General features: G+C 35.1%; 1 protein-coding gene across 5 annotated transcripts in view; it reads right to left on the reverse strand.

The window, feature by feature from the left end:
* Positions 1-26,591, reverse strand: part of MYO1B (myosin IB) — a 197,362-nt gene that overhangs the window by 62,488 nt on the left and 108,283 nt on the right. For all 5 annotated transcript variants that reach the window (XM_023499351.2, XM_012544877.3, XM_012544878.3 and 2 more), the window contains exons 5-9: positions 25,784-25,888; positions 20,905-20,951; positions 16,451-16,514; positions 1,137-1,235; positions 780-883 (exon numbers count right to left, since the gene is read on the reverse strand). In XM_023499351.2, coding sequence (XP_023355119.1) covers positions 780-883; positions 1,137-1,235; positions 16,451-16,514; positions 20,905-20,951; positions 25,784-25,888 — 419 coding nt within the window. The remainder of the gene's footprint in view (positions 1-779; positions 884-1,136; positions 1,236-16,450; positions 16,515-20,904; positions 20,952-25,783; positions 25,889-26,591) is intronic.

The raw sequence follows: 26,591 nt of genomic DNA on the forward strand, positions 1-26,591 counted from the left end.
TCATCCCTTGTATACTCTTGTATACTCTCCCTTGGAAACAAATCACTCAATTTTCATTGTAAAAACATTTGGAATTAAGGTTAGTAGAGAGAGTTTTGGACTTTTAACTACAACAAATTTGAGATTCAATTTCTTTCCCAGAGACTAAAATAATTCAGTTAACCTTTTTCTGCCTTAACTTCATCTATAAGATGAGGGGGTTGAATTCTTTAGCATTAAAGGTCCTTTTCAGTCCTAACCCAATAACTGAGCCTATGATTCAATGCTCAATAGATGTCAAAGAGCATAACCTCAGGGCAATTTAAGAAGGAAATGTCTTACTCCTTTTTTATAGTAAGAATGCTATTGAAATGTCACCCTTATGTCATGGAATTAATTTGAGCTAATAAAACAAGGGCAGGGGGCAGCATGGCAGTGAATAGAAAGACATGAAATCAAGAAGTCCCGGGCTGGAGTATAACCTCTCACAAATTCTGAAAGTGATTGTAGCAAATTCCTTAACTTCTCAGTTCTCTAGAAGTTCTCTAAAAGTCTAAGTTATAGAAGAGTTGCTAACTTGTATGGGAGGGGGATTTCACCAATTTCATCAACATTGGTGATCAATCGTCAATCTAGACAAAAATAACTATTTTTTTTTAAGTTGAAGCATTTTTATACTAACTTACCACCCTAGAAGTGTGCACCTTAAGAAACAATCTGAGTTTTCCATAAGCATCACCAAAGTCAGTTTCAGAGATGCAGCATTGGGATGTCTGTTATTATAGATAGAAGGTACTTACCCTAACTGTTCTGAAATTTGCCGCATCATCCACTCCATTCACCTTGGCAGAGTCCAGGCTCAAATAGTTATATCTGCTGAAATCCCGCTCCAATCTGAGTTTATCTAAGAAGTCAAAAACACAAACATTCAAAACATCACTATGGTTCTTGGGTTCAACTCACTTCCATGATGTCTCCCTAACTCATTTTATCTCCTCTTCTGCCTTATAATAATTCAGTGACAACAAAATGAGGCCACTTGACATGCTGCAGGCCTCTCCTGCATAGGAAAATTCAAGGGAAATAACAAAGTGGGTGGAAATCATGGGCACTCTCAAGATGACTGTGGCAGCTTCACTAAGAAGACAAATACTTACGAAGCAGATCTTCAGAGGCTCCTGATAGAAGCTGATAGAAAATGTGGAAGTTCCTTTCACCCCTTGGCTGCTTAACAACACGGGATTTTTCTAAGAGATCTGAAGAAAAAAAGGAGGCAAATGATAGCGTATCAGTCACCTTTCTCTCAAATTTCAAGCATTTTCTTCTTTGTCCTTCACTTTCTATTTTGTCTCCCTCTGACTCTGTAACCAAAGATGCTGATGGCCAGGATTGGCTCCTACTTTCAGATCTGGTGGACCAGACACACTTTGACAGAGGACCAGGTCCAAACAAGAATTTACAAGCATAAATATCATGCTCCCTTATCAATGCTTTTAAAAAGGAAAATCTGTAGATATCAGACAAGCCCAAGTAAGAAATAGAAATAGTACATTTTGGGTTGTTTGTCATGAAATTATGACAAGAGCAAGAGCCTCAAGAATAAAAAGAGCTTTAGGAAAAAAAGTTTTTAGGACTCTCCAATGCCAACCAAACCCACCACAAAAAAGTCATCTTTTATACCACATATTCAACTCCTGGCACGAAGAGTAGCCTTTCCATACTTGCACCATTGTTTGGCAGAATGAATGAGTTCAAGTTAGAGTAGGTATGAGCAATACTTTGAGACTTACTACATCATTACTCTCAGCAAGGCAGTATAATTACGGACGGTAGCAGTAACACAAAGACTATCCACAATCAGTAACTGGCTGGCTCTTTTAGAACAAAGACTGAATTTCAGCCAAGGGAGAGTTAAAAAGTGAGAGGTGCCAAAAGCAAGGATCTCTGCAAACAGCAGCTGTGGCCACAAATTAAAGAATTGTATTCACATGTGTTCAGGCATGGAAAGGGCTGCTGGTCATAATCTGTCTATTCAGCTGCCTATTCAGTACTTGGGAGGGAGTGTGTGTGTGTGTGTATGCGCCTGCCTATTGAGAGCAAGAGAAAGAGAGAAACACACATTAAACACATAGACTCAATTCACTGGATAAAGAAGGTCTCCTTTGCCTGCTGAGTGTTACATCTAAACCACACTTTAACCACAATACTACACATCTGTTACTGTACAGCAGATGAGGATGATTACTCAACAAATACTGCTCCTTTGAAGTTCACTACATCATTTTTCTCCAGATGCTTATTGAGCACCTTCACGATGTTTTCTTACTTTCCTCACTGATTTCAGGACTCGGCTTACATTCTTATATACCGTTATCATTCTTGATAACAACATTCAAACCACTGACCTTCCCAACATCCCTTAGCCTTTCAATACCTTAATCTTCTCAGCAACAATGGACTTGCATTCCATCTCCATCCTTTAGCCATCTTCTAGGATTATGATATCCTGGACTGAGCTCACCACCAAAAAAGGCACACAATCACCAAATCTTGATTTTTTTTTTCCTTCTTTGATCGCAACCTTCAATCTTCCTCCTTTTGTACACCTCCTAAATTTGCTTTGTTCTCAGTGTTTTCCTGGATCTTCCCTCCCATGAATCATTGACAGTTTTGAACCTACATAGACACATTTCAATGACAGATCTGTATTCCATCCATCCTTGAATCCATAACTTTCTAAGGATTTAATGATCTGTACACTTATAAAACCAACTTTAAATCATCTTCCTTTTCTATTTTCTTCACTTCTATTCCAAAGAGGATCCATCAGTGCTATAGGATGTTCCCAAGCAATGCTGGCATAGGCCATTACAAGTGCTTTATTAACTCCTTGTCATATTCCCATAGCAGCTGTTCTAAAGCTCAAGATGTTCAACCCCAACATCTGCTTTCTCTCTTTTAATAGATGACCTTAACTTCGACTTCAACATATAACTGGAGAAATTCTCTTCAGTGTCTTTAGCTTTCTACCCCAATACCTCAAAACTTCCCTGTACCTACTTCCTATATTCATGTCTCCAAGGATAAGGTGGGTATCCCCATCTGTGACCCTTTCTACCTCCTCCCATGTTTTCTAGAACCTAATAATAATAATAACAGCTAGCATTTATATAGCATTTTAAGATTTCCCAAGTACTTTACATAAATTATCTGATCCTTATAACAACTCTGGGAAGTAAACAGTATTATCCATATTTTACAGATGAGGACACTGAGTCTAGGAGAGATTAAGTGGCTTGCCCAGGATCACAGAATTATTATGCCTCTGAGGCAGGATTTGAACTCAAGTATTCCTGGCTCCAAGTTTAATGTACTACTTATTATGCTCCCTAAATGATCACTCCATTAGTCATGTTCTTCTAGCTTCATCCCCCATCCACAATATTTCCATACAAATATAGTGAACTCATCCCTATCCTAACAAACAAAAAACTTTCTGCTAACCCAAGTAACATTATTTAAGCTATAATTCTTGCTCTGTATCTTAGCCAGTTTGCTACTAAGCATTCTAAGATGGATAGTCTCCACTTGATGCCTCCAATTTCCTTATCATCTATATAAAATCTTCCAATCTCAACATTCTATTAAAAACTGTTTTTTCCCCTAAGGATCACCAGTGAACCAGTGACTTAACTGCCAAGTCTAAAATACAGCCTCATCTCAAATTTCATTCTCCTTGACCTCTCTATTGCTTCCTTCTCAGCCCAAATCCCTTCCTCTGCAATAGGAATTTTCTGGTTACTCTAGCTACTGTCCCATCTATTCTGTATATATTTTGATATCTACCTATTGTACGTTAAATTAGACTTAGGGTTCCTTGAGGGTAGGGAGTTTTGGGGGGATTGTATTTCTAGCACTCAGTTCTTTTAACTAGTTTGATTTGGGGGATCATTTGTACTACCTGATACTATCTTGGTTTCCATAACAATTTTTTTCTCATTCCTCCTATCTCCTGAACAATGTGACCAATGGCTGGTTTCTTTTCTCCCTCTTATCACCTTAATGAGGGTATCTACCAAAGTTTTCTCTTTATTCTCTTTCCACTGAAATTTTATCTCCTACAAAGGTTTGTCACTTTTCTGGAGAAGACTTTCAAATTTGTATGTCAAGTCCTGACCTCTACCCTGAACCCTAATCACTCATCTCCTCCTCCCTGCAGTATAGCTCTACTTAAATATCTGGCTAATATTTCAGCCTTGACACATCCAAAACTAAACAAATCTTCCATGCAAAACATGCTCTGTCTTGATAATCTTCCTGTTTCTGTTGAAGATATCAACATTTCTCCAATGTCTGAGGATAGAAACTTTAGTTATCTTTGAATTTTCCTCTCCCTAATAATGTTATCAAATGTTATTAAAAGATTAGAAAAACTGATAAAAGTAAAACTCAGTTGGAGAAAAGGGGTTAAACAAAAGGAATTAGAAAAGCCCGGGTAAGACAAAATAGATTCCTTTCTCTAAAACGTCTTCCCCATTTTTCTGATCCTTTCTACTCTCCCTGTTATTACCTGAGTTTGGCCCTATGTCAACCTTCTTTTAGATTATTTATAATGGTTTTCTAACTCTCCTCCCTGCTTCTAGTTTTTTCCACTCAAAGTCTTTTTTTTCTCACCACTGCCAGAATAAATAATGCAAGAGTCTGACCAATCACATCATCCCCCTTTGTAAAAACCTTCAGGGCCACCGGCGGCACGGCCTTCAAACATGAACTTGGTGGCCTAGTTTCCAGGACTCTTCACCATCTGGTGCCATCTTCCCAGTCTCATGTCATGATGTGAACACTTTATACATCTGCACATTTTATAAACTGTATATAGGAAGGTATTTACATGTTGTCTCCCCTATTAGAATGTGAGGTATTTGAAGGAAAGGGTTGTTTTTTTACTTCCTTTGCATCCCCAGGGCTTAGCACAGAGCCTAGGACAGAGCAAGTGATCAATAAATGTTTGCTGACTGGTTGTACTATAATTAATCCCTAATTTCATTTTGTTGCATTCTTTCTTTCATGATCACAATGTGCCTTCTTTTGAATGCCCACTAGCTGACACTCTTTCAATAAATGTCTAATGAACTGAATTGTCATTTTCATTCAAAATCCAGTTCTGCTGGCATTTTTTTCTCTTATCCCAGCTAAAACTGATACTTTCTTGCTTTCATCTTTTAGAACTGTTTCATTCATGTTATAATTTTCTAATATGCATTACATTTGCATGTATATGTTGTACCTCTGCTAGGCTGTAGGTTTTCAGTAAGTAGGGACAGTAATGATTTTCATCTTTATACCTTTAGTACCTAGCACAAAGCCTAATACCTTGGAGAGACTAAGGAACGCTTTTCTGAATCAAACCAAATGACAATATTCCCAGAGACTCCTGTTTCAAAACACTCTCTTTTAGAAGTTATAAGCTATTAGAGAAGTAATTCAGTTAATAAATAGCTTGTCCAAAACCGTCTTAAATGTTTAAAAGCCTTCTATGGCATTTTCCACAGTCATGTGTGCCTACCCACAATAGAACTGCATGAAGTCACAGCAGGTGATTACTTTAGGTACTGCACATAAATTCAGCTCATTATTTACAAATAACCACCACCTGACCATTTTCATCTATTTGAAAGCCTCCCTGCCTTATGTCTAAACAGAAAATTGGCACAGCACTTTTTTTTGCCTCAGGCGCTTTTTGTCTCCACTAACAATGAAATTCAATATAGGAAAGAATTTGTAAGCATTTCACATAGCTAAATCCCCTTTTATGTTATCATGCTTTTAAGTTACCAGGGTATGGACTTAATCATCAATTATGGGGGAAGGAGAAAAATTCTAATACTAGAATGTTCTCACTACAACTTGGCCATCAGCAATGACTCCATTCAGTCATTCTTCAGGTATTTATTTAGTGTTTACTATATGACAAGCATTGTATAGAGATACCATACAATCAGTTGGTACTTATTTTCAATTTTGACCATTTATTAGTATCCACATCCCATGCTAATATCATCCTTATCATCACCTGACATTTTTATAGCATTCTAAAGTCTGCAAAATGATTCATATATATTCTTTCAACTGACCCTTACAACAATCACTCTTTTGAGGTAGGATATGCAGGTTATTAATTATCATCATCATGACCTAACTGGTATAACTGATGGAATATAGACCCTGAAATAAGAAAGAATTTCTTAATAATTTCAAATCTCAACTCATACATTTATTAGCTGACCCTGGGCAATTAACCTAATTATGTTTGCCTCAATTTCCTCAGCTGTAAAATAAGCTGGAGAAGGCAAAGTCAAGCCACTCCAGCATCTTTGTCGAGAAAACTCCATATGGAATCCTAAAGAGTCAGACATGACTGAAAAATAGCTGAATACCATCAGCAGCAGCAGCAGTGGACATTTTTATACTGTCTTAAAGTTTTCAAAATCTATTATATACATTCTCTCAACTGATTCTTAAAACAACTACTTCCCTGTAGTTATTTCTGTAGGTAATATTAATTTGTCAAGTGAGAAAACTAAAGCTCAGAAAAGTCAAATCAATTCTTTGTGATGACAAAGAGAATAAATTACATAAGTGGGGTTCTACTTTTATCACCACTGAATCCCCACAACTTTGCCCAATACTTCTCTTTTGCAAATTGCATATACAGAACAGTGTGGGACACGGTTATTGACCAGCAGAAACCTCTAACTTGAGGCCTACCAAACTACTGCTCAGGTCCCATGGTAAAACCTTTTCCTTATTACAAAGCTAGGTAGGATTTAATAGATAAGCTTGTTATTAGGATTGTAAGGCATAAAAATTAACCTAAGTATCTTAGTTCTTTTTACCTTTCAAATCTGAAAGGATGAAATATACCCAATTCTATAAGCCTCAGTTTCCTTCTCCGAAAGCAAAGGGGACTGAATGAAAGGATTCTCAGCAATTTCTTCTCTCTCTTTCATTTTAATCATATGATTTCTGATGCCAAGAGACTATATTCTCTCCATTTTCTTCCTGTCCTTCTATATGTATTTAAAATAGATGAACATTTTTCAACACTCAGTGGGTGTGTTAACAATGCTCTATATTATATTACAAAAAGGTAACTTCTACATGAACTGCAACACCAGGATGTTTTGGTCAATCATCTAGCCCCATTTTCTAGTTTCCTAGCCCCATTTAAATTTAATTTTCTGTGTCCTCAGTAGAGAGGGAGGGAGGAGGTAGTGAAAAAGTAGCATATTCAGAATTGAAAGTAAGGATACTTGACAAAATGATCTGAAATTCAAAGGCAGAAAATTACCTGCAAAGTCTTCTTAGTGTGTACAAGATAATAAGATGCTATGCAAAATATGCGTTTGTTCAAAGCAAAATAGGTCTTAGATGTAACAAAGGTTCTTGCCAATTCTATATTTAATCCAACTTTTGCACTTTAATTGTGTATTTGCAGCTTAAAATCAAACTGACAAAACGGAGCTAAAACATCTGGCATAAAATAACAAAAGAATCATTTTTCCTCTTCCCCTCTCTCAAAATTTTCATAAATCAACTAAAAGTCTTAACTAAGTCACCATGACAAAGTTATCCAATTTAACCCCCAGACAGCTGGGTATGCTGAGTAGCAAAGTTTCAAAGGTATTCTATTTTGTGCTCATGAAAAATTAACATGGGGTTTAAGTAAATATGGTGAAAAGTTGGCACAGTGTCTGTGCAAGCTAATTAATTTTTAATTTCTAAGAATTTATCATGTACTTGATATAGATTTTCTTGGGACTAATAGCAAAAATGCAATTACAAGAAAAAGCACAAATCATTTTTTAAAATTTGCAGAAAGCCCTATTGGCAGATGTGCTGGATTAAATATATATAAATTAGTCATAAAGGAATGTCCTCTGTGTATCTAAATGGTTTGTTCTTTTAGTTCAAAGTGAATTGAACTAGATAGTGAATTACTAAAGGTTTTTAATTAACTCTTGCTTTCCAACTGTTTAAAATTTTGTAATGACTAAAAGCTGAAAGTCTTCTACCTACATTGAATTTGTGAACTCATGAAAGTAGACAATCTTTGTATTGGTGCAGATTGTAAACCCTTATTCCTAAGCCTAAATTACTCTTGTTCATTTTTTCCCAGGAAACAGTCATAAAAGACCTTCCCCATGGGTTGGAGCCTTTTCACTATAGTTTTTTCTATTTCATGAGTAACAATATATTATTTTATTACAATATGTTACTTAGGAAGTTCATACTTTTCACATTTTCATTCCCCTTCTCAGTCAAACCTCATACTTAGTGAGGGAAGGCATCAGGTATCAGTAAGTAAAACTTTATTTTCTGAGGACATGTAACAAATCTTGAATACTAAAGGTGTCCTCTCATGGTTTTCCCTTAATACTTTTTCCTCTCCCAAATCTATCCTCAACAACAAAGATACAACTCTCTCAATATTTTAAATTGGCATATAGTGAGTACTCTTGGGAAGGTTCAGAATTTACCTACCAAATGAATGTGGGTTGGGGCTTATAAACACACACACACACACACACACCCCACCACCATGCACAACCACCTATGGTCATAAGTTAACATTTAAAGTATAAACATCACCTAAAATAAAACACCTTTACTGCTTTATTTACTGACACAAAATACAGCTGTTCTGCTTTATTTTAGCTGATCTAGAGTATAACACATTACAGTGATCCATTACACATTTATATCCTTTTTCGTACAATTAGGCTATATTAGTACCATGTCTCATTTCTTCTACCAGTGAACTTAAGAAAAATAAATACTACCTGATGATACTTTCTTTGATCTAAAAAAATTCCTGGGGTAGCTAGATGGCACAGTGGATAGAGTACCAACCAGCCCTGAAGTCAGGAGGAGTTCAAATGTGACCTCAGACACTTAACACTTCCTAATTGTGTGACCCTGGGCAAGTCGCTTAAGCCCAATTGCCTCGGCAAAAAAAAGAAAAAGAAAAAGAAAAAGAAAAAAAATTCTTACATTGTATTATAAATGTCCCAAGAAATAAAAATGACATGCCTGTCAATGTCACTCTCTATGAATATAAGCTTGTTAAAATACTGTAAAGAAGGTAAGCCAATACAAACAGCCTGGTGATTCATCTCTCACAGTCACATTCAGCTCACAGTGTATACTTTTTTTTTCAATATCCAGAAATAGCAACTCATTGTGTTTTCCTCTAGTAATTTAAAAAATCCATTAATTAATGTAACCAGATATAAGACATTTTCAAGAAAATAATTTACTTTTTTATGAGACCTGTAATTTCCATGGCGCTAAAAGTTGTCAGTATCAATGCAGAACAACTCATCTGCTATTTAGGGTCCCAGAAGATTGTCAAGGAGTACTGAGAGGTTAAGTGTCAAAGTCAGGACTTAAACCAAGGACTTCCTGACTCTGAGGCAAGTTCTCTATCCATGTAATATGACATAGTGCTGATCATTTGATAACTTAATATTTACCTATTTTATTGAGTTGTTTTCAATCCTGCCCAACTCTTTTTAATCCCATTTGGGGTTTTCTTGACTGAAACAAACAGGGACTTGCCCAGGATCACATAGGTAGTATGTGTCCGAGGCTGGATTTGAACTTGAGAAGTGAGTCTTTCCAACCTCAGGAAGGATACTCTATCCACTGAGCCACCTGGCTGTTCCAAGAAACAGTAAGTAACAGTTATAATAACAACTTAAGAGTAACACTTCATTGTTAAAAAGTCCCAATGACATGGTACTTAAAAAAAGCTGTAAGTATAGAGATAGCATCCTGACTATGCATGTGTGTGACACTTGAAAGAGAAAGGATTGAGACAACTGAACTGAGGAATGGAATACAAGTGTTAATCTGGTTGAGTACATATTAGTATTCATCTGTCAGTGCTTTTCTTAGGATGAGTTCATCTATCATATTTTTGTTATGTGATAACACTACAGAGCCTTTCCCTTCTAAGCTTATTCTCAACTGTAGTATTCTAAGCTTATTATCAATCACAGGAGTCAAGTAATGGATAATGATGACTGCCCTCCATATATCTAATTTACAAAACACTTCAGCTATTTTGTATTATTTTAAGAAGCAACAACAACCAGAATATGTTATTTTTAGATAGAAAGGAGCAAAATATGAAAGTAAATTAAATCTTAAACATACAGTACATTAGTTAAATGACTGAACTGATCTGACTATCTACTTACCAATGAAAGGAAGGCAGAAGTTAGAGAATTATTTTGTAACAAGGTCAATGAAAGGAGAATGTATATTTGAACTTGTTGAGACAGGTGTATTTCTCCTCTCCCTTTTAGCCTCAAGATCAAAAGCTATAATTTACTTACAGATGCAAACTTGATAACTTAGTCTGGATATAGCCAAGAAAAAAGCCAACAAGAACTGTTAGTTAGAATGAGAAATTATAGTTTAAAAAATTCATAATGAGATTCAAGCTAATTAAAAATAAAGTCAAATTTTTCTTGTGCAGCAAGATAATTGTGGAAATATGTATAGAAGAATTGTATATGTTTAACAGATATTGGATTACTTGCCATCTGGGGGAGGGGGCAGGAGTAAGGAGGGAGAAAAATTTTGGAACATAAGGTTTTACAAGGGTGAATGTTGAAAACTATGCATATATTTTGAAGATAAAAAGCTTTAAAAAATTTAACAAGTTAAACTGCATTGAATCTAAAAAAAATCAAATCAAATCAAATCAAATCAAAGCTCAAGAATTCCAGGCTCATTTTAATTTTCCAATTAGCTAAATCAACTTTTAACTGCCATGAAATATTTTTAAAGGTTTAAAAAAACCCTGAATACTTTACATTCCCTCACAGAGGTCTGGCACTGGATTACACAGATCTCCAGAGAAAGAGACAGGTTCAGTAAGTTGCTCAAAGTTACTACTAATAATAAAGTTAGCGAATAATAATAGCCAACATTTATATAGTGCTTATTTTGTGTCAGTCACTCTGATAAGCACTTACAATTATTATCTCATTTAATCATCAAAACAATGCTTGAAACTAAGTGCTATTATTATTATCCCCATTTTACAGATAAAAAAAACTAAGGTACAGGTTAAGCCCAAGGATCACACAGCTAGGGCATGTATGAGATTTGATTTGAACTGGAGACTCTCACTTCCAGCCCAGTACTCTATCCACTGCACCACCTAAGCATCAGGGGTGAAAGTTGGATTCAAGTCTTTTAATGATAGATTGAGAGTTCTTTCCTCTGATATCATACTGCTTAAAGCAAAGCTTTTTAAACTGTGGGTCACATAATTGAATGTGGGAGTCACAAAAAATTAGGTAACAGTAAAAAGTATTAAATATTTCACCAAGATTTAATTCTTTATATAAAAATAAACTAGTACATTCATCTCATTAGTGTGCAATTTGGCTTTCAACTTTAATAAAGGCAAAATTACATGTATACCAAAGAACTGTTTTAAAATAAATTCCTTTATGACTTATTTTCAGCAAATATTTCATTTGTATACCTATTTTATTTTTTCATTTTACTATTTTTTATTAGCTTTTTATTTTCAAAGCATATGCATGGATAATTTTTCAACACTGATCCTTGAAATAGCTTGTGTTCCAAATTTTTTCCTCCTTTCCCCCCATCTTTCCCCCTAGATGGCAAGTAATTCAATATATGTTAAACAATGTTAAAAATACATGTGAAATCCAATATATGTGCGTATACTTATTTTATATACTTATGTAGTTGGAGTCATATAAAAATTTCTCAGGCAAAAAGGAATTACCAGTAGAAAAAGTTTAAGAGGCCCTGGACCTAAAGAAATGATTCTGAAAGGGATCTTAACTTCCACGCCCCAAACCTGTAATTCAGACTTTGTTTTATATTATAATGCCACTTTTATTATCTTGAGAAACAATGTGGTTTTAAGTTGTCTTCTATCTAATTAAATTCAGTAAAAATTGATTTTTCATCTGTTATGTGCAAAACACTATACTAGAGAGCCTTGAATGCCAAGTTAATAAGTTTATATATTATGTGGAAGGCAATAGTTGGGGGAACAAGAAAAGGGAAATGTGATTTATTATCATGGAATGTTTTAAGTAGGAGAAGGAGAGGTTCAGAATAATGAGATAGGAAAACTGTTAGTAACACCATAAATAATGGACTTGAACAAGGAGACCCTAGAGGCGAAGATACCTTTTCATTATCAAAGTCCTAGTCAAGAAGCAGAGGTAGTGGAGGGAGCAACTGAGTTTGCAGTCAGGAAGACCCGAGTTCAAAATCTGTTCTTAGACACATGTGACCTTGGACACATCACTGAATCACCATTTGTATTAATCCACTGGAGAAGAAAATGACAAACTATTCCAATACCCTTGCCAATTAAACCCCATGGACAATATGGTCCACAGGATTGCAAGTCTTACAAATGAACAACAAAGTCAAGAAGAACAAGGACCTGGCAACTAAGGGAGAGTAAGAAGTCACAAGTTTTAAGCTTTTTGCTGAGAATAGCCAGCCTCCCCTCCTCCCCAATTTTTGTCTCATGAACTCAATCTCTAATTAAAACCTAAGAAAATGGTTCCCACCTCCAGGAAGGGTTCCCTGATCCTGATAAACCCTTGATAAATCAATTGACAAGCATTTATTAAAGGCCACCGTTGTATCAGACAGGAGCTATTAAAAGAGACAAGCATGTATATTTATAAGTTTGTACAGGGTAATCAAGGAGGGGGAGAACAACCTGCTGGTATAGGAGGTGAAATGGGGTTGGGAGGAAGGCAAAACAGGAAAAGTCTCATGTAAAAAATAGCACTTAAGACAAGTTCTGATGGAAAACAGCTGATACCAAGAAGCAGTGACCAGGAGGGAGTTTGTTCATCACAGATATGGAAATGAGGACTGGGGAAGGGACAGTCAGGGCAAAGGCACAGAAATGGAGGGACTTGTGTGCCAGGAAATATGAGAAGACCAATCTGAACTGCGTGTGAAAGGAAGTAATAATAAGGCTGTGAAGAAGGGAGAGAGGAGTCAGGTTGGGAAAGAGTTTTAAAATCCAGGGGAATCTGTAAAGATTCAAAAAAACCTTCCTCCTCAGACCTCACAAACTACTTTGTTTTCTCAGTCTCTTATCTGTCCCCACCCCCACTAGGCTATATATACAATCTCCTAGAAGACAGGAGATGAGTTTTATCTAAACTTTTGTGCTCTGCTGGTGCCTTTGATAGTCTGGTCCAGACTGTCTTTTTAAGTGTTAATAACGTGCATTAAATTTTAAACCTGTGTTATGTGCACATTTGGGGGGGGGGGTGAGTTTTTAAAGAAAAATGTGAGAGACAGTTGTTAAATATTTACCAGTACACTCCTGTTCTCTGTCCACTCTCCACCACCCCACCACCCATAATTAGGCACACTAGAGGAGAATGATGGTGATAATTACAGAAAATGGGAAGTTAGGGAGCTGGGACAGGGATAGGTTTGGGAGAGAAAAATTAGATTTAAGTTTGAGAAAGGAAGCAAAGCCAGGTCTAAAGTTTTCAAACAGGCTTTTGGACAGAACTAAAACTCTGGAGCAATAGAAGGCTTGAGAGTCATCTGCCCAAAGATAACTGAAGACATGAGGGTGAATGAGATCTTTCAGCGAGGCTGTTTTAACACTTAAAAAAAAAAAAGATAAGTTGAAATTTGACTTCACGCTCTCCCAAGTCCCCTAAATAGGACCCAATTGGCCAGTCAGAAAGAGGATTAAGTAAAGCTTAGAAGAATCCTCTGCATTCTCTCTGTCCAGGCGTTACAGCCAGTCCCAGGGATCTTATCTACTTTTCAGGATACACAGAGTATGTTGGAGTCTGGGAGGAGGATTCAACCCAATACTCATGCTTATATTTCAGGGATATGCTACACATTTTGGAGGAGGAAAGCAGATTTCTCCATTGTTTTATATTCCCTTAGATAATTTGTCCTTCTACTTACAGAAACAGGGCTGATTGCTATACTTAAGAGCTTCCTACTGTGATGCCTATAGCAAGATATTTCCTGTTTAACCACTAATTCATTCCTTTTCTTCCCGAGAAAAAGGAAAGGATATTTAGAAATGATTGGGTGTTTCCCATTACCACAAATATCAAAGTAATTTCATTATGGAAACAAATGCTAGGAAATACAAACATATGAAATCCATTCCCTGAAGATAGAATCCATAATGAGTTGCTTCTTCATCTCCATATGCTTCTTCCAGGAAAAAAAAAAAAAAAAAAAAAGAGAAAGCAAAGGCCAATTTAACCTCTTGATTAATCCATATTTATTGAATGCCTACTGTATTCCAGATACTGTGTTAGATTCTGTAGATTCAAGTAAAGGTGATGAAGCCAGTTTTTCTCCCCATTCAGATTATATTCTGATAGGAGACAATAATTATGTATAAAACACATACAATATAAAGTAAATAAATAGATATAATACAGTAGCTAAATACAAGGTGATTTGGGAAAGAGATCAGTACTAGTTGCAGAGAATTAGGAAAGACTTCTTGAAGAATACAGTGCCTGAATTCCTTCTAAAAGAAAGAGAGGATTTTTGAGTCCAAAATAGAGTCTGTAGATGGAGTGTAATATGGAAAGACTAAAGAGAAAACAGTTTATTTAGAATGAAAAGGCAGAGTAGGGTGGTGATATTACATTAGGATGGAAAAATCAAGTTGTCTAGTTGGATAGTACACTAAAAACTAAACAAGAAGTTTATATTTTATCTTAGGACTCAACTTAGAACTTTCATAAATATTATCTCATTTGATCCTTACAATAATCCTGAGAAGTAGGTGCTATAATATTATCCCCATTTTAGAGTTGAGGAAACTGAGGCAAACAGAGATTAAGTGATTTTGCCGAGTTGGGAAGAGTCTAAAATATAGTGATACTCATATTCTTATACCATATCATTATTGTATATAGTGTATTGATTGTTCCATAAAAATATAACACCATACTATTATGCAAGAGAAATCATGTGGTACAGTAAATAGAGCATTCGGCCTGGAGTCCCAAAGACCTGAATTCAAATGCAGCCCCATTTACTAGCTGTATGGCCTTGTGCAAGTTATTTACTCCATCTGCCTCGGTTTCCTCATCTGTATAATGAGCTAGAGAAGGAAATAGCAAACTAGTATCTTTTTCAAGAAAATTCCAAATGAGGCAATGAAGAATTGGAGGACAGGACCAGAATAAATCACCACCACCTCCACAATTATCAACTAAAATTATTGTTATAGTATTTTCAATTATCTTTATATATAAAGGGTAAAGCCCAAGCTCAATTGTTAACATTTCCCTCAACTCTTCCCTGATATGGTTACCTAGAATAAAAGTTCATTCTCATTGTCATCTGTAAAATGAACTGGAGATGAAAATGGCAAACCACTCCAGCATCTTTGGGATCATGAAGAGTCAGACAGAATTGAAATAACTGAACAACAAAAATGAATCATAAGATGTAATGGCTTTGGAATGGAGCCAGCCAAGCTAGTCTGTCAAATGAAACAATTATATTCTTTTTGCTACATCATGAATTGTTTGCATGAACACTCTTGTTTTCCAGATATGGTGAGCAAAATGATTCATGTTAACTTCATTATGGTACTATTTTATAAGAGCAACACATTACCCCAAGTCATCTTTTTAACAAATGGCTGATTCTAAAGTAATGATACATGTAAGTCTACACAGGTGGATGAGTTATATGGAGAGACAACTGTCAGATCAGCAGTGAGCAGAGAAGCAGAAACAAAGAGAACGAATTTGAGATTCCATCTAATGCATTATGAAATTTAATTCACCCAGACATAATGGTGTCAAAAGGTCTCTCGTAGTAAACCTTCAAGTTCAAATCTGTTTTCCATTTTGTACAACGGATATTTTGCTGAATAGTTTGGCAATTATAATTTGTGTAAATGTAATAATATTCTAAATATGTTAAGAGAGCTTACCATTTGAAATCCTCTAAATATAAATCTTTTTATAAAATAAATTTAAAGCTGCAATGTGTACTCTGACTATAATACATTTTCTCTTTGCTGTTTCATTTCTAGAGTATGCCTTGAAAAAAATAGCATGTCACATTTTTAAAAAAAATCAATTTATAAAGAATGATCAAAGAAAAATAGTAAGTGATTTTGGAATTCATATGTATATTAACTTAGTTTATTATATACATTCATAATGTATTTAACATAAATACAATTCAAATGCTTATATATATTATTATGATGTATGAATTCAAAAAACAGAGTAATGGGCAAATGCCATTGTTCTTATAACACACAACCATTATATTTTGAAATCAAAACTCCAAGCTAAACTTTTACTATTATATTTTTATAGAACTTCTTAGAAATTTTCTAAATGAAAGCAAGAACAATACTCACAGTTACTTATCACTCCTCCCAGTGGATCTCCTTTGAAGTCAAATTCAATATCCATATACTTGCCCTGTAAAAGAAAAAACACAACATTTTGCGTGTATTTAGCTTTGAGATATAAATATGTAGATCTTGATATATATCTATCTATATCTATATTTCCAAGATGTATTTTTCTTAAACAATGACATCTGCTACATTTTACATGTTAATTTAAATATAATGAGGAAAGGCTGAAGGATTAAGAGATATAGCCTAGTTTTAATTTGAAGCATTTATGTTATCTTTTAATCTCTTATAGGGTACTTCAGGGGGAAAGTACAGCATTAGTTCAGAACTAAATACATCATTTTGTTAACAGAAAAACTGTTCTCTCATTTGACTCCAGGTCAAAGTATTGTTTCAGACTCATAAGTAAATTTGGTTTAATAATAATAATGGCTGAAAATAAATAATAATTCTTATTTATAAGTTGAAGAAAAAATTATAAACATAGCTTTTATTCTCCCCCTATACCAGCATCTTATGAGTAAAATATTTTGCAAACCCCTGAAACAATCCCCAGGTTTTTACTATTCATTCACCTATTCATCCTATAGGAAACTCAATGATTTGCGTATAATAATTATCGATTATTTATCAATCATTGGCTGGTGGCATATTTTTCCTCTGCTTTTAATCTTAATAATAAATTTACATTTTAAAACTTAATATTTAATATTTAAATTACATTTAACCATGATGCAACATAATAGCACACTTGTGAGTAAGGATGGTAACAATCTGGTTATATTTTACTTTCAACTTCAGAAACATTCTAACCTATTAGAAACATATTTCTAACCTAATTATTAAATTCAATTTACAAGAATTAACTGAGTATTAACTTATAATGGAATCTGTTAAATGCTAAGAATCTTACATTGTTAACTTTAATTCTCAAAATAATTAGAGGGATGAAAGGGGAACAAGAAAGAAAGAAAATTTGATCATAATTTTTAAAGATGTTTCTTCAAATCACTATTGTTACTGTAATTACTTGAAGGGTAGAATCTGTTATTTTTGCCTTTGTAGCACATTGTTGTTGTTCAGACATGTTCAATTCTTCCTGATCCTGTGAACTTGTGCATGAGGTTTTCTCAGCAAAGATATTGAAGTGGTTTGCTATATCCTTCTCCAATGTGCCTCCATTTTATAGATGAGGAACTGAGGCATACAGGGCTTAAGTGATTTGCCCAGAGTTACACAGTTACACAGTAAATAACTGAGGCTGGAATTGAACTTACTGCACTACCTCATTGACCCATACATTCACATAGTACCTGCTCAATAAATAAGTTAATACGAACTTATGCTTATTAAACAACTAGCAAAAGTAAATAGATTTCAAAAACTATTGTCCCAAACAATGCTGGGGCTCTTCCTTAGAGGGATCTTGTAAACTCTAGAATCCCATTATTATATATAATACATGGAATTAATAAGTCATGACCTATTAAAATGAAAAGTAATCATTAAGCCTGGGGGAAAGAGGATCACTTGGAAGAAAAGATGGTGGAGAGAAGGAATAATAAGGGCAAAAGCACATTTCTACCTGACCTTTATTTTTTTATTTTATTCTATCTTTCATGGTTGATCTAAAGCAAACAGATACGAGGTGCTGCAAGATGTATGAGAAGGGTATTTAAATATCAATATTTTCCTGGTTATGTTACATGGCTGTAAATCCTGGACCACATTTTCTTCTTAAGAACTGCAGTTGAGTGAAGTACAAAGGAAAGATATGTTAGACATCACTAGGCTTCAGCATGTTTTCCAAAGACAATCTATACATAAGAATATTTTATTCTCATAGGATAAGGATTCAGGATTCTGGTAAGAAAAGAATGTCTTACTATCATCCAGGAGAGGCGTTTTCAGAAAGGAATTGAGATAATCACCTTGGAAAGAGACAGGAATAACATACAAACAGACAGCATGAGTGCTACACCATCACACAAAATGAGGGGAACGTGTACACATCTACATCTACAGCAAAGGTTTTTTAACCTGGGATCCATGAAAGCTTAATGATGATCTACAGGGGAAAATGAACAATAATGGCACATGATGAGATGTCAGGGGGGCTATGATTGGCATTGATGAAAGGAATACTCAAAACAACATGTTCACCAATTCATTAAAATTGAAGTAAAAGGATCAGGTAAAAAGCCAGTCACAGCCTTTTGGTTAGAAAAACCCCTACAACTCTTGGGAATGAGGGTCTAAGCAACAAATATCTTCTCCAGTAAGCAAGCAAGTCTAGTTTCAGAAACAGTTTATCCCTTTGCTTGCCTCATTCATTCACTTGAATCCAGATCATGTATTGGCTGCTTTCAGTCAACATCTCACACAAACCACAAGCTTTTGTCCCATTCTGTCTGACAATGCTTATGCTTTTGGAAATGCCTTATGAAGGAAACATGAAGTGTCTTCTCTTATTTATATGAAAGAAAATCAAGTATAATATAAATTAATAGAAATGGAAAGATACTTTTTTAAGGTTACTCTTCTGGAAATATCTCCTTTACACACTACTACCCCCCCAGTCATAGATACTGTTGCCCAAATTATATCTAGCTTCCATTTCCCCTTCTCTATTTTAGCAGGCACAAAGGAGGCAAGTTCTTCGTGGAACTATGGATTCTCAAGTAATTCAAGGCCAAACCCACTTCCTAATGAGTTCCCCAGTAAGACTGGAAAATGGAACCTCTAGTGTCTCCCGCAACCATGGATACCTCATTTCAATTCAATACAAACATGTTAAATACCTGTGAGCAGAGAATTTTGCTAGCCATTAGGGATAACTACAGTATTTAGTGAAGGCATAAAAACTCAAAATACCATAGTAGAATACATCATACACAGATAATGAAATAAATATATAAGAGGTACACCAGAGAATGCAAAACAAAACTATATAAGGTTCAAGGATGAAAGATCAGAGAAAAGATTAATGGAAGAAGCAAGACTTTATTTGCTATACCCCTCTTTAAAGCTCAATTCATCAGTAAGAGATGGAAAGAGGTAAGATAAGGCATTCTGGGTATGGGGGACAGGGTGAACAAAGGATTAGAACAGTTTAAGTACAGGGGTATATTTGGAGGGAGAGAGAAGGGGATGAGTGGGGTCCATTTGGTTGAAAGTTAAAATGCACAGTCAATCACTTAACCAACAAACACTGATTAAAGCCATGACGATAAATATCAAAGTAAAAATCATAGTCCCCCCCATCCTCAAAGAGCTCACATTCTACTGGGGCTCCACTGGAGTCTCTTTAGAACTATGTACACAGCTTTTGAGTCTTGGCTCTGTTCCTTATGACTTGTGTGATTGCAAGTAAAGTACTCTCCCTTCTTTCCCTAGAAAGAGAGAATCAGACAACTGTGCACATACAAGAAATATAGAGGAGGTACTAACTAGGATGGAGTTCAAAAGAGGCCTTCTGAAGACGGTAGAATTTAAGCCGAGTCTTAATGAAAACCAGGGAAGCTGGGAAATAGGGGTAAGGAGGAAAAGCATGGGGTAGTCAGTGAAAAGGTAGCAGAGTTGGGAGATAGAGAACTGTGTGTGAGAAACTACATGAAGGCCAATGGTGCGATATCCTAGAGGACATGGAAGAAAGTTTTTAAAGGACTGGAAAGTAACATGAGAAGGATTCAAAGTAAGATGGCACCATATTTTGGAGGTTTTTTTATGTCAGGTTAAGACCTGTGAACTCTACCTAAGAGTAAAAGGTAACCAAACCACCTTTCTGAATAAAGGACACAAGAACTAAGTTTAAGAACAACTATTTTGGTAAGAGCTGAGTTTTAGAGTCTCCTTTATCACTATACTGTCTTAATTTAGTGCCAATATTTCATCTGTCTGGGTCCTGGTTTCTCATCCATAAGATAAGGAGAGAGGAAGAGGAGAGAAAGAAGAGGAGGAGGTGATAGAGGAAGAGGAGGAGGATAAAGAAGAGGAAAGTGAGAAAAAAGGTAGAAGAAGAGGGAAAATAGAAAAGGAAGAGCAAAAAGAAGAGGGAGTAGAAAGAAGGAGAAGATTGAAGAGAAGAAAAGCAGAAGGAAGAGGAAGAAGTAGATGGAAGAAGAAGAGAAGGGAGAAATTAGAAGAATAAAGTAAGAAGTTGAAGAAGAAGAGGAGGAAAAGCAAGGTCCCTGGAAAAGTCAATGAGAGAAAGTTCAAGACCTCTAATCTCCAAAGCCATAAACCTGGTTTGCTATCTTTCTAAAAAAAAGAATTACAGGGTAAAAAATGAGAAGGATCAAAGCTATCCCCATCCTAATCAGCATTTCAACAGAGTTCTTTATATTTTAAAGGTACACAAACATGCACACACACATACACATATATACACAATATCAAACATGTCATTCATTTTCAACAACATTAATTCTTCTGTATATCAGAATACTTACAAATCTAGAGGAGTTGTCATTCCGCACAGTTTTGGCATTTCCAAATGCTGTAGAAAAAAAAAAGATATAATTTGTCATGATTAAAAGATGTTGCCAAACTATAATAAAAGCTGTAATAGGAAAATCAAAATATAAACATCTTATTTAAAAACTCAGCCATATTCTGAGGAGTCTGAGCAATGACATTTTTTTAATGATTTAAAACTCCCCATGAAATTAACTTGGAAATGTCCAGTTTGGAAAGTTTTAAATAAAGTGTCTAAAATTTGCAAGTCTTTTTATTAATTTAAATTTCCAGGTTAGGGAGCAGAGTAGCGTTCACTATATTTCATAAGATGTCACTTATTTCAGTGATTCTAAGGTCTGATATTAGTCAATTTAGTAATGTCAAAGTTCAGTAACAATGCCTTTCTCTCATCATTAATGAATATAAATAAGAAGCAGCACTGGGTAGAGGCTATAAGACCACAAAAAAGACCAAAAGTTCATGGATTTTAAATGGAAAAGACAAGCATGTATTTAACTAAAGATAACTCAGTAAGGTCCTCCAAGGACAGAATGAGAGACAAAATTCTCCGCTATCATTTAGTACATTGTCTGGCATAGAGTAGTCACTTAAGAAATACTAGTTGACTGACAACCAGTTTACAATAAACATATAGATCATGCCACAAATTATGTTATTTTCTATTCCTATGGAATACGTAAAAATTTCTGGAGTATGTATGAAACTCTTTTGAGAGACAACTGATTCATCTGAGCTTGAGCTCATTCTAATAGTTTCAAAAAGAAAATAAAGCAATTTCCAAACTTCCCCTCTAGTACAGCCCTAGAAATATCAGATGGGTGATGAGATGTTAAGAAGATCACCAAGTCATATAATGTCCTAGTGATATGTTCTAGGAAAGAAAAAATGTGAACATAAAGATGCAAGAAAAAGACAAGAGAAGCTCAAAAATCTAGATACTATCAATAAACAAATTCTTAATACAGTGACACAGAAGTCTTAGGGTAGGTTTAAGTTATTAAAGCTTATAGTTTAATCTTAAAATTACTTAATAATCAAATGCTTGCAAGCTAGATAGTAGAGATACAAATAAAATAAGGAAACAATTCCTACTTGCAAAAGACAAGTAATTTAAACATCAAACCAATTTAACTGTTTTACATTTGGTTGGTTTTGCTGTTGTTTTATTTGTATTGGACCTGAGACTTCATGGATGTAGGGGACATCCACTGAAGAAACTCCCTCTACGAAAAGGTCCCACATATGCAAAAATGTTTGTAGCAGTCCTTTTTTGTAGTAGCAAGGAACTGGAAATTAAGTGAATGCCCATCAGTTGGGGAATGGCTGAGTAAATAATGCTATATGAATGTAATGGAATTACTGTTCTATAAGAAATGACAAGCAGGCTGATTTCAGAAAAGCCTGGAGAGACTTACATGAACTGATGCTGAGTAGAGTGAGCAGAACCAAGAGAACACTGTATATAGTAACAAGATTATGTGATTTTTGACTGTGATGGACTTGTCTCTTTTTAACAATAAGGTGATTCAAGGCAATTCCAATAGACGTGATAAAAAGTGCCATCTGCATCCAGAGAGAGAGCTAAAAAGACTGAATGTGGATCAAAGCATATTTTCACCTTTTTTTTGTTGTTGTTTATTTGATTTTTTTCTCATGTTTTTTCCCATTTTGATATGATTTTTCTTGCACAGCATGACAGATAGGGAAATATATTTAGAAGAATTGCATATGTTTGTTTGCTGTCTTGGATAAGGTAGAGGGGAGGGAGAAAAATTTGGAATACAAGATTTTGAAAAAGTGAATGCTGAAAACTAATTTTGCATATATTTGGGGAAAAAGTACTATTAAAAAAAAAAGAAACTCCCTCTAACCAATACAGGTCAACAACTGATCCGTAACTCATAATCTTAAGAAAGCTCTCTGCAGGGGCACTGGTTAAGTGATTTTCCCAGTGTCACATAGCCAGTATGTGTCAGAGCTAACACTTGAACTCAGATCTTCTGGACACCAAAAACACTTCTCGCTACATAATGAATGCTACTTCTCTTTCTTTACTTACAAAGATGGCAAAAGAGGATTTGGGGCCTAACTAAAAACTACAAAAAGTTAGCTACCATTTTGTAATCAAACAACTAAAGGCCCAAAGGGTATATTAGGAGAGAAGAGTAAACATCATATTTCAGTATGTAAACCAATAGGGAAAGGCTCATTCTGTTTTACTTTGGCTTCTTTGTTTTGCATAAAAAATGTTTCAGTTTTATCTGAACAACGCAGGCTGAGACAAAGTTTTTGGAGGACAAAATTCAGTTCAGATATTAGAATAACAGCTTCCACAAAACAATTCTATATGTGAACTAAAAATCAACTGTAATATACTTCTTAGTGTAGAAGAAAGAAAAGAAATCCTATTTAAAAACCATGCTTGATGAGGAGGGTAGGAGTCCCAGCACTTACCAAGCAGGCTAATGATATTCATAAATGCAGAGCTGATAATAGTGAACTTTGACTTACTTGATAAGAAAAACCTAACATTTTTGGTATTTCTCATAAGACTCAAACTTTAGTGGGTGGGAATATACATAGCTCCTCAATCAAGAGATCAGCAGAGTTTTAGATCTAACTTAAAGAACTCTCTCACACACACACAGACACAGGCAATTTGTCAAAGAGAAGGTCAGGAGTGAGTGAAAGAATCATTTCAAAAAAAAACTTTATTCAGGGTACTATTTGTGAGCCATAAATCATCTTTTCATCTAGTAAATCTGAGTTACATATTATTAAGCATAGATCTAAACACTGAAGCTTTTCATTATGGAACACTGACTCAAACACAAGTACTCTTATTCTAAAATGCTTGAGACACATTCCTCAATTGTTTTTCTAAGTTCATTGTTCTCCATTTCATTTACAGTAGCTGGTCTAGTTAGAAAGCAAAGAGCATTCTCTTAAAAGATAACACATGCCCACTTGCATGCATTTCTCCCATTTCCTGGGTTCGAGTCTAGTTTCAAATAACACCAAATAAAGGAATGGATTCTAAACACAAAGGAAGACCACAAGACCATACAATGCTCCTACTTTAAGGTATGGCATTCTTAAAATAAGCACGGGGAAATATACAGCACATACCTTGCACAAAATATTAAGACAACAGCCTATGATTCAGCAGGAACAGAAAAGTCAATAATTGAAAAATCCAAAGAATGGAATGATAAACCATAAAAGATCTGGCATTCCATCCATAGCAATACAGTCTTGAAGGCAGGAAGGCTTGGGTTCAAGTGGTCCATGTGACACACATTGTGTGATAATGGACAAAAAACTTAACCTCTCAATGCCCACAAGTAACTTTTTTTTTTTAAATCAACATATATTTTTAAATAACATTTTATTTTCCCCAATTACATGTAAAAACAATTTTTGACATTCTTTTAATTTTTTTTAAGTTCCAAGTTCTACTCCTCCTTCCCACCTTTCCCTAAGAAGGTAAGCAATCTGATGCAGATTATACATGTGCAATCATGTAAAACATTTCCATATTAGTCATTTTGTCCACAGGCAACTTTTTAAGGTTATCTTGCAGATAAAAAAGGAGTATGGCTCATTCCTAAAGCCTGGTAATGTCTGAGGTTTCTACCTATGTGACCTTGTATTTACCTCCGTTAGCCTCCATCTGCAACGTGAAGGAATTGGACAATATAGCCCCTAAATCTCACCTAGCTCTTTTTCTATGAGTTTATGAGTCAGTAATCTATGTGAGTGAAGGAAATGTCTACACCAAGAGTTCTCTACATGGGCTTCAGATGTGGTAAGTAATAGAAGCTGCCAAAAAGGAAGAAAGAAGAGCAGTAATAACATCTTCGACTCTTCAGCAATATTTCTATGCTAATTATTTCTCTCTCTCTCTCTGGAAATTGGGGGGAGAGAGTCATCCCCTCTTTTCAAACACAGAGGAGCCATCCCATCCACACAATGATTAGTAATGACATTAAGATTGTTCACTTTCCAAGTCTGCTGATTGCCGTCAGTGACAATATAGATTACCTTCCCTGTCCTCAACAGCAGAAGGTGATAGTACTGACCCATGTCATATACTCTGAGATGTTTTTCCAACAGTAATAACTGATTTATGCTGGCCTAACTCTTGCTTGCTCTCCTATAGAATTAAGGGTACCCATTCTGGAACTTTGTATGTACAAGCACATGCAAGATGGATAGTCAGGTTTAGGAATGACATTTGTGGCCAAGAAGAACAAATTAAATTAACCTTTGGAATGTTCATATCCAAAATCTAGAACTCATTTACAATTCAGCTAGTCAGCTAACAAGTTCCCACCTTAATTCTGGGGCATTTGCCCTGTAATATGTAAATTCCTTGAGGGAAAGTGCTACTTCAATTTTGACTTCATTTATCAAGGGTCTGGTTCTTAATGGATGTGTAATTAAATTGTAGCAATGTTATTCTTCCCTGTTGGATTCTTCTTAGCCAGCAAATCTAAGCCACAAATGTCAGCTACATTTGGGGGTTTGGATTTTTGTATGTTTGGAAAAAAATTTAAATTACATGGTTAACCTTGAAAATGAAAGATAAATAATCACTTAAGAGTGGGCAAGTTTCTCTCACTTAAAAAAAAAAAACTGTTCCCTGCACCCCACAAGTGTAGAGTCCAAAGTAGCCAGGGTAAGCTTTATTTACTTTGCAGGATTTGGTCCAAATTCTCTTACTTCATTCCTTTTTTCCTCCCAAAATGCAAGGTGTTTGAAGTGTTCTTAAAATGGACTCCACCATAAGGACCACACTGATAATGGAAAGAAACAGACCTAATATACCCATATATAGAAAAACCATACCTTCTAGTACTGGATTTGACTGTAAAAGCTGTTCTTTGACCTGGTTTACTTCAGCTCCTTTTCCACAAACTGCAGCAACATAGGACATCACAAGTTTGCTGGCTTCTGTAAATAAAAATCAAGCCACCATAATGAGTTAAACAAAAATCTTAAAATTCTTTAAGGAGTAGTACTGTTAATAATAAAATGTTTTGGGGGATAAGGGAGAGAGGAAATAAGCATATCATTTTCAAATGCAGCATATTCATAGTTGTATTTTCAAAAAAGTTTAAAAAATTAAAATTTTCAAATAGAGTGAATTTTTATAAATTCAGCTGGACTAAGTTAAACTGTAAAAATGATTATGAAGAAAATGTTTCTCGTAAGATCTTCATGTTACAAACATTGCTAGCACAAAAACCTAAGAAATACTTTTTCCAATAAAATTTTATTGTTATCTTTTGTTTTTACATAACCTACATTTGCTCCTCTATCCCCTCCTAGAGTCTATCTTTAATGACAGAGAATAATATATTTTTAAAATGAGGAATGCAGGGAAGTAGCAAAACTAATCCACATATTTTTTTAAAAAATCTGATGTTACATGCAATGTTCCACACCGATGGACTCCACTTCTGCAAAGAAAAAAAGGGAAGATGTACTGGAGGGAATATTTAAGAAAAAGAATTTAAAGACTCTATTATTAGATATAATCACTAGTCTAATTAAAATTGTCCTAAAAATACTCATTAAAATAGCTTTCACTATGCACTCACATCCATCAGGTTATCTGCCACAGTTTAGTAAATCCTGTTCTTGCTACTTTATG

Source organism: Sarcophilus harrisii, chromosome 3 (genome assembly GCF_902635505.1).
Source record: "Sarcophilus harrisii chromosome 3, mSarHar1.11, whole genome shotgun sequence".
Taxonomy (NCBI): domain Eukaryota; kingdom Metazoa; phylum Chordata; class Mammalia; order Dasyuromorphia; family Dasyuridae; genus Sarcophilus; species Sarcophilus harrisii.